At 32.1% G+C, this 9007-nt stretch overlaps 1 protein-coding gene across 1 annotated transcript in view; it reads left to right on the forward strand.

Moving 5' to 3' along the window:
• The window catches only part of LOC127730953 (uncharacterized), a 35685-nt gene extending 27244 nt beyond the window's left edge, over positions 1-8441 (forward strand). Inside the window, exons 9-15 of the mRNA XM_052239587.1 lie at positions 4-95; positions 1976-2060; positions 2363-2434; positions 4175-4270; positions 4839-4997; positions 5748-5843; positions 8124-8441. Coding sequence (XP_052095547.1) covers positions 4-95; positions 1976-2060; positions 2363-2434; positions 4175-4270; positions 4839-4997; positions 5748-5843; positions 8124-8273 — 750 coding nt within the window. The 3' untranslated portion in view covers positions 8274-8441. The remainder of the gene's footprint in view (positions 1-3; positions 96-1975; positions 2061-2362; positions 2435-4174; positions 4271-4838; positions 4998-5747; positions 5844-8123) is intronic.
• Positions 8442-9007: the final 566 nt, after the last annotated feature.

Here is a 9007-nt window from a genome sequence, read left to right on the forward strand (position 1 = left end):
CAGTTTTCTTTTGATGAGTCAGAATATCATAAAGATTTGATATTGAAGAAATCTGGCGTTCCCATGGGAAAATTACCGAATACGAAATTGGCAAGGTAAATTACACCGATTGAACATAATGTCTATTAAGCGACAGTGGTTTCCGATCTCCAATTCTCCTAAATTGTTTAAAACAGACAAATCAAGTTGAGAAAGAAAAAGGATAAAATCGCATGAGCAACAAAAGTTGCATGATGTGGTTGGTCGACAAGGTAAACGTCTACTGCTTTGCAGGCATCATCCGCCATGCAAATTCGCCATTAAAATTGTACAATCGGGAATAGGACGCAAGCGGTTCAGATGCTTATGTAGGTGTCTAAAGAATTAAGACCATGATAAAATGTCGCTACCGGTCAATCAATACCTGATCATGACTGTAAAACTTGTAGTGTCGATTATAGCTATTCCCCCTCATAACTCTGTTGAAACAGTTTTGTGTAACGACGTTCCCATGTTGATGAAGTTCACTTTAGTGTCAAAATGCACGAGTAGAACATATTAACTGAGATATGTTAACTCCATACGATGCAGCAGAGGGTATGTTAAGCACAATGGATACACTTTCTGCATACATAAGATATCAGATGTTTGGATAAAGTTTATGACCAAATACAAATTTTAATTGCATTAAACATAGATATCATTTTCTTTTAAAATTCTTGAAAAATTGAAAATTATGAAACAAAAAGCGTTATTAAACATATAATATTGTTTTCCCACGATATCAAATGAATGACTGGACTAAAAATTGTTAAAAGCCATCCCTTTTCAGAATATAAATTGAACAGAAAGAAGACATTAATTTTAACCACATATAGTGAAATGATCATTTATTTTAAGGTCCTTTTTGTCATAAAGCTCTTTAACTGTTTCGGTTTGTATACATCTTTGGCTTTTAAATATTCGGCTTTAGCGTTCCTGCTGAAGGTAAATCCAGAAAAGCGCTTCGGATGCATGAAATCTTGAATCAATCCTAATCCTATTTTATTTTTGGGAAATATTTTTACAAATTCAAATGTGACGTCACTTTGTGTGTTTTTTTAGAATTTCAAATGTGACGTCACTTTGTGCGTTGAGGCTTTGGCTAAATCGGCTGTGCATTTTTAAGTGTTGGATTAAGTTGTTTTATGTAATGTATCCGTTTTTATTCTGTAGTTAGTCCCCACTTCGGTTTTATCATGTATATCTATTATATAGTCATTTTATAAAATTTACTGTTTGCAAAATTATAAATTATTCTAAATAATAAGGATGTTCTTGTCCCAGGCAGAAAACCCTGGCCGTGTCCTCGGTGCTCTTCAGCTTTGTACTTGTTTTGGCTTTTAAACTTTTTTCATCTGAGCGTCACTGTTGGTCTTGTGTGGATGAGACGCACGTCTGGCGTATTGAGTTTTAAGCCTAGTACCTTTTGTTAGTTATTATTCGTGTGTTTCTTTGTCCTATATGTTCTCCCATTTATTTGTATTGTGGTCCTGTCATGTGATGTTGTCGTTTTGGTGTTGTGTTTGACGTTGCCATAAAAGCGGGAGGTTTGGCATGCCACAAAACCGGGTTCAACCCACCATTTTTTTTCTTAAAATGTCCTGTACCAAGTCAGGAAAATGGCCATTGTTATATTATAGTTCGTTTCTGTGTGTGTTACATTTTAATGTTGTGTTTTTGTTGTGTCGTTGTTCTCCTCTTATATTTGATGCGTTTCCCTCAGTTTTAGTTTGTAACCAGGATTTGTTTTTATCTCTATCGATTTATGAGTTTCGTACAGCGGTATACTACTGTTGCCTTTATTTAAACATAATATTTCATCTTAATACATTTTTTGAAATGTCAATTTATTCATCTTGACAAATTGATAAGCTTGTACTAGCATTCAAAATCGTAAAATGTAGACCTTGAAATCAATTGGATTTATTAGTAGGAACCTTGCTTTTTTTTGTAGACATTGGGCAAAAACAGATCAAGGACAGAGTAAAATAAACAATGTATATACAGACGTATGTGAAGCTGCGGCAGAATTCCTCAAAGTAAGTCTTCCGTAAAGTCTGATTATTATTATTACTATAAGCAGGTATAATTTAGAAACAGAATGGAACGAAAAGAAAACAAGAAAGAAACTATTAGGAAGTAACGCTTTAGATTAGAAATAGCTATTGAAATGCGAATATTAAATTTAAGACTTCGTTTATGCTTTTCGTTTTGTTATAATGATCTTATCACCTTGAATTATAAAAACAATCATTTCATTTGTATTTACATCACCTGTGGCCTTTACTTATGACATTTTGCAAATCATTACTAAAGATGGCGTTTTCATGATCTTTTGTAGGTTTTACGAAAATACAATTTAGATGGAAATGACGTCATTTCAAAAGAAGAATTTGAAAATGCTTTTTCTGAAGTAAGATACGAAAATGAAAATAAAAAGATGTAGTATGATTGCTTATGATACAGGTGACATCTAGAGACCAAGTGGTGTAGGTGTTAGCAAGTATAGGCCACCGTTTTTTATTTGGATATTTTATATCTTTCGGTTGTATATACCCAACAATGTCGACTTGCTATAGTTGGATCACACTCATAAGTCATTTCAATTACTTACCAAATTGTAATATGTATGTACCTGTAGAAAACCTATTTCAAACGAAATAGCACATTCTAATTTTCACGGTGATGTTGTAAACCGAGCCCGGAAATTTAGATTCGATCTGGGGGTAAACTTATCATTCCTTTAAATAAACTTATTCTAAAAGGTTACCTATTCAACACTGTAATTAAATCTTTGAATATTGTTTTTATTGGTATAGATATTCATTTGTTTTAACAGTAAATTACTAAACTTCACTTATGTACTTCCACGGTACTTCAATCTGTCGATACATATAGTTTGGCATTGCACAAGGTCATGTTTTTCTCTGACTGTTTATGTCGTCTTTACACTAAACCCATTGGAATTTGGTTGTGTACGGATTGATATTTTAGTCTAGATACATGATTTTATTATTAGTTGTTATGGGCTTTGAACTAGCTTTCAGTAACTTAGAGTCCTCTCAGATCTGTACTTTGTGTCTTTTGTGTTTTTGTGCTTTGTATCGATATGATGAATTAAGCCCTTTTCAACTGATTTTTATAGTTTGTTCGTATGTTGTGCTGTTCCATCACTGTCCAAGTTTACATTAGCTATGAACCTTCGAAGTCATTTGGTATCTGGTGGAAAGTTGTCTCAATGATGATTTTTATTGGCAATCATACCACATCTTATTTATATGATGATGAATAAAAATGTCTTTTTAATGTGCATGTCTGGTTTTGTCTGTTATTATGTATTCCCCGTGTTACAGGTACCAAGGTTCGGTTATCAACTAAAAACTGTAGTCGTGTTATAAGTTACAGTTTCCGAAACTAATTTACATTAAGAAGGCATTTGTCCTTAAATTTCGTATGAACATTACATTTATATTTCAAATACAGACCCCAAAAGCCTATTTAGGTTTATAGTTTACATAAGTAATGAAACGACAACATCTTGGACCATTGCAAGAAGAATACAAAATATCAATTGAAATGTATCCTCTAATTAAGAGTAAATCAGACTCTACTGTTGAAGGAATATTTTGCGGTGGTTACAAAAGTAATGTGGTTTAAATGATGTAGTTTGGGATATCGTTTTAGTACCGTAATTTAGTATTTGTACAATGAAATGCATTGTTTAAGGGGAATGTTTTCGTGGTCGTCAATATTAAAACAACAGAATGGTCGTCGGATCTGTAAAATTACAGATTGTCTCCTATTTCAGATTGTGATAATTTAACTAAGTGTCAATTTAGATTGATTTTACATTGGATTGAATGTTCCCTTTCTGACCAGAGTTGGATACGAATTTATATTCCGCACAGCCAAATGTACGCCCCACTTTTGCAAAGTCTAAATACCAGTCTGAAGAAGACAAATATATGAACATATCTCTCTACCCCAGTCACCCTTGCTGTTCTTATATAAGACTTATAGAAGTTTTTATTTTTGTAACTTATTTGTTTTGAAGTGTTTAGTTATGCACTTTTCTTTGAGGCGTCTTTTAAATCAATATATTAAGAAAGCCAAAGCAATCCAACTTACGGTTTACGTTTTCGATTCATTGTAGGTCGAATTTAAAGAGAAATACAGCAAATTGTTATTCGGAGAGGGATGTGGTCCTGATCTTGCATACGATGCTGTAGACAGAGACGGAAGTGGCAGTGTAAGTTTATAGAAATTGGTATAAATCTTAATATAAACAAACACAAATTGCATCATACAAGCCTCACTGTAAAATTGTTAACTGTTTTATAATATCGTTGATGAGTTATATATATATAGTTTTATACGCCAGATGTACGTTTTATCTACAAAAGACTAATCAGTGATGCTCAAATCAAAATAGTTAAAAAGACCAAATAAAGCACTGCGAACCCCAAATTCCGAAAGGTTTTGCCAAATACATCTAAGCTAATTTATTCATGGGGTAAGAAATCCTTAGTATTTTGAAGAATTTAAAGTTTTGAAAATAGTTGATTTATTATTATGACCATATCATTGATAATTCATGTCAACACAGAAGTGCTGACTGCTGGGTTGGTAATAATCCCTACAAAATAATCATACGCAATGCAATCCAAGTGAGCAGGATAAAAAAGAAACTTTTTTTTCACAATCCGTAATTTATGTCTAGTCAGGAACATTTAATCGAACAAAATTCATTATTATCATAATTATACACCTGTATTGTTGGATTTGTTAGAAATTAGTTTTTGCGTTATGCATTTCAGATTGATTACAATGAACTGTTGAATTTTATTGAAGTAACAGGAGTTTGCATCCAGGAGAAATACCTCGGGCTGAAACGCAAAGAAATCGATGGATTTTTCAGCTTTTTGGGGACCATTTTTAATGCTCTCTTAACCAATGGCGGTAGGATATTTTCGCAGGTACATATTTAAATAAACATATTTTAAAACTAAGACAGAAGTGAAGAAAATTCTAAAAAAATGAAACATTGAATTCAGAAACAAAATAAAACTAAACATGTTTTTAAGTGTCACCAAAATCGGGGCCTCTATTTCAGTAGCTGATATTATTGTTTTTTTTTTCTATTTAACATTTATTTCATTCAGGGGGTACCAAACACCTTGACTAAAATTAATTTGGCTCGTTTAATTTTCATAAAATTTTGAGAAAATATTAACTCTGGCCCTTTGACAAAAATATAAAAAATTCAAAAAACTTGAATCACACACTTTATCGGAAAACTTTCTTTGGATATATAGCAGTTTGACAAACACCAATTGTGTTCATTGAGAAGCTCAATATTTCCCTAGCAATAGAAAGTGATTAAAACGTTCAGCTGATTTTTACAGAGTTATCTCACTGTAGTGGTATGTACCACCTTAATTCATTGGCAATTTACTGATACAATGTGCTGATGTGCTGTCATTATATACTGTTTCGTTTGTCATACAACATTTACAAGGCCTTATTCTTCTTTTGCTACAAAATACAATATGTGTGACACATTTTGGTAGAGCATATCAAAAGTATCATCTTAACAACCATTTATATTTAATTATATGGAGTATTATTTTTTTGCATTGTTATCAGTTTAAGATCTATTATAGTGAAGTAAAACATTAAGATGTTTGACATTTGTTATGTAGTGTTAGCAATGGCTTTGTTTTTAGAGTTCTGACATAAAAAGAACGATAGGAATCAGTACATGGTACATCAAAACAAACGACTTTGATTTGGAAGATGAAGACAAGAATTTCTTAATAAATGTAAGTTCAGATAATATATGTTGATCCGTAAATTGCTTTAGTTCGTCTATGTTGTTCTATCCTCCCCATTTCCTACATTACTTCCTCGTAGCAGCAGCATCCATTTGCAAAAAGAAAGGGTTCAGAAAGGTCCCTTATATTTCAATTGTTTTGAGTTAAACAGTTGTAATTTACTATAAACACAAAATACCTTCTCTTTGACACCTCACATAACACATAACGAAGCATTTATTTGTGTTGCAATGTTAGGTTTGTCCAATATTTCCACCATTTCTTACAGTTTTTGACATAATTTACTGCCATCTCTGATCTAAACAGTGTTTTCTAGGGAATCTAGGGCTTCGATATTAATCTTGAAAGCTTTGAAACCCTCTATGGTTAATTGCATCCCTTTTATATAAGCATTTTTGAAAGCTTTTTATTTCTGGCAGAATCATTTAGTTACAAAAATTAAAAACCTAATTTAATTTGTTACTCTTTAGCTTTTAAACATTTCTAATGTTTAATTCTCCTCTAGTATCATCAAAACATTTACGGGTGCCACATGTGGAGCAGGATCTGCTTACCCTTCCGGAGCACCTGAGATCACCCCCAGTTTTTGGTGGGGTTCGTGTTGCTTAGTCTTTGGTTTTCTATGTTGTGTCATCTGTACTATTATTTGTCTGATTGTCTTTTTATTTTTGGCCATGGCGTTGTCAGTTTGTTTTCGATCTATGAGTTTGACTGTCCCTCTGGTATCTTTCGTCCCTCTTTTAAATTAAAAGTATGTAGGTTTTTTCTGAGATTAAAGTTCTAAACAATATTAAGTAATTGGGTGTAACTCTTTACGATATGAATTGAAAATCTTGAACGAAATGTTTATTGCAGTGTCTAATTTATTTGTTATTTCTAAGGTATTCTTATATGTATTATTGAAATATAAAATCGAGAATGGAAATGGGGAATGTGTCAAAGAGACAACAACCCGACCAAAGAGCAGAAAACAGCCGAAGGCCACCAATGGGTCTTCAACACAGCGAGAAAATCCTGCACCGGGAGGCAGGTTTCAGCTGGCCCCTAAACAAAATTGTGTACTAGTTCAGTGAAAATGGAATATATTCCTTCAATTTTGTTAATTTGGAAATATCGTGGAATCCGAATCCCATGATCGATTTCTATTTTAAAGAAGAAAGAAAATAAACAAATTTTTCGACATATATGTACATAGTAACAAAGCATGAGCTCTGATGGGAAATTTCACCGCCTTTCCATCGATATCGCACAGTTTCATGCAAAACAAATAATCAAAAGGGTATGTAAATATAAGAAAAAAATGTCAAGCTTTATTTCTGAAACTCTACAGACAATGCCGATGTGTCATGTGCCTTCCTGTGAACTAACTAAGGGACCAGTAATCATTAAACTTTCACAGAAATACTTACAAAATAAAGCTTAAAAAATAGGCCAGCTCCTTGGAAACTACAAAAAACAGCATTAGATTACGTTTAGATTGAATGCGTTATACCAAACATATGTAGCAAGATCAATGTTTTATGACTGTGTAAAATCACAAACAGAAGTATCGAATTTGTAAAACTTTCAGTTTGTTTACCTTTGCATTGTTGTAACGTTGTCATGATGAGAACATGCAGTCATACTTGTTGTATCATTTTTTTTTAAATGAGATATGATTTGGGATGCCTCGCGATTTTTGTTTTTTTCAGCAACATTACAGAGTCTTATGAAACATCTATTTGATGTAATTGTATACTTTTGTCGCGCATGTCAACTGTCTTCTGGAATCGTCAAGGATATCACAAATATAAAGTTTTGAACCAAAAAGTGTATATTGAATAAAAAACAATTAAAACGTTTTCATAACATCAAAGAAATCATTACTGCTTTAAATAGAATAGAGTTTCGCTGAAACAACTAAACGTATATAAAAACATAACACAGCCGAACAAAGTACTTACTTATAGAATCAGTTTACAACGAAGAAGATATTAATCTATCAATACAGGTGCCCACAATTTTTCTTGGTGTACTATTATAATTGAAATATCCTCATTTGAAATAAATATATCGATAAATAGTAATTTAGTAAATGATAATTACAAAAGAATAGTGATGCAGTTGATGTTTAGTTTAATTAACGTCGAAACACATAATGAAAGAACACATTTTCCAAGTTTTCAGTCATTAAGGGCAAAATGATTCCTTCACTCGTTGCGAGAAACAAACAGTACTCACAGTATTGTTCCGTACTAAAGATGAGTACACTTATTCCTATACTTTCAGCAAGGAAGAAGGTCTACTCTTAAATACTTACAGCATTTTGTATGTGACAATAACCTAGAAAAAGTATCTGAAGATGTAATTAATGCCAGGGATATTCCTAGTAAACCAAGTCTTACTGATGCACAGCTAGAATCGATTGCTAAAATGTAGTACATTTCACTCTTAGTATTCGACAGTATATGTCTATAGTCATGTAGTATGAATACTATCGTATTATCGGTATTTATGATATCCAATGAAGCTAAAATATTTATACATCAAATAGATATCAAAAGAAAATAATAGTGTGATTTGATACATTATATGTTATATTGTTGATATGATGTCTAATAAAGAAAAAAAGAATGAATCATAGTTATATGATATTGATAAAAGACTCTGAAAAGGGTTGAAAGAGGGTCATATTTCCTACATCTACATGACAAGAGACATTTATGTCGTAGGTTGCTATTCAGTGTTAATACAGATATTGCATTTCAATACATTCGTATACATGTAGTATCTCTTTTTTTTTTTAAACTATGCACATCTAGTCTCATCAAATAACAATTCCAAGCACAAAAAGAAATATTCAGATAAAAGAAAAGAATGTCGGCTGTTGAATAAAAAATCAGATGGATGAAACGTAGTTTAGTAAACTGTCATTTTTTCACAGAATACATAACACCAATGAAAGTTTTGTTATGAATAAGGCCAATAGTTTTTTCAAGTGAATTGTTTCATATTTTTCTTGTCCGGGCCTTTTATAACCGACTATACTGTATGGGTTTTTCTCATTGTTGAAGGTTGTACGGTTGCCTATATTTGCGTACATACACTTTATTTGAACTTTGGTGGATAGTTGTCTCATTGGCAATTTAACCACATATTCTTATTTTTATATA

This window comes from Mytilus californianus, unplaced genomic scaffold (assembly GCF_021869535.1).
Source record: "Mytilus californianus isolate M0D057914Y unplaced genomic scaffold, xbMytCali1.0.p SCAF_2, whole genome shotgun sequence".
In the NCBI taxonomy this organism is placed as follows: Eukaryota; Metazoa; Mollusca; class Bivalvia; order Mytilida; family Mytilidae; genus Mytilus; species Mytilus californianus.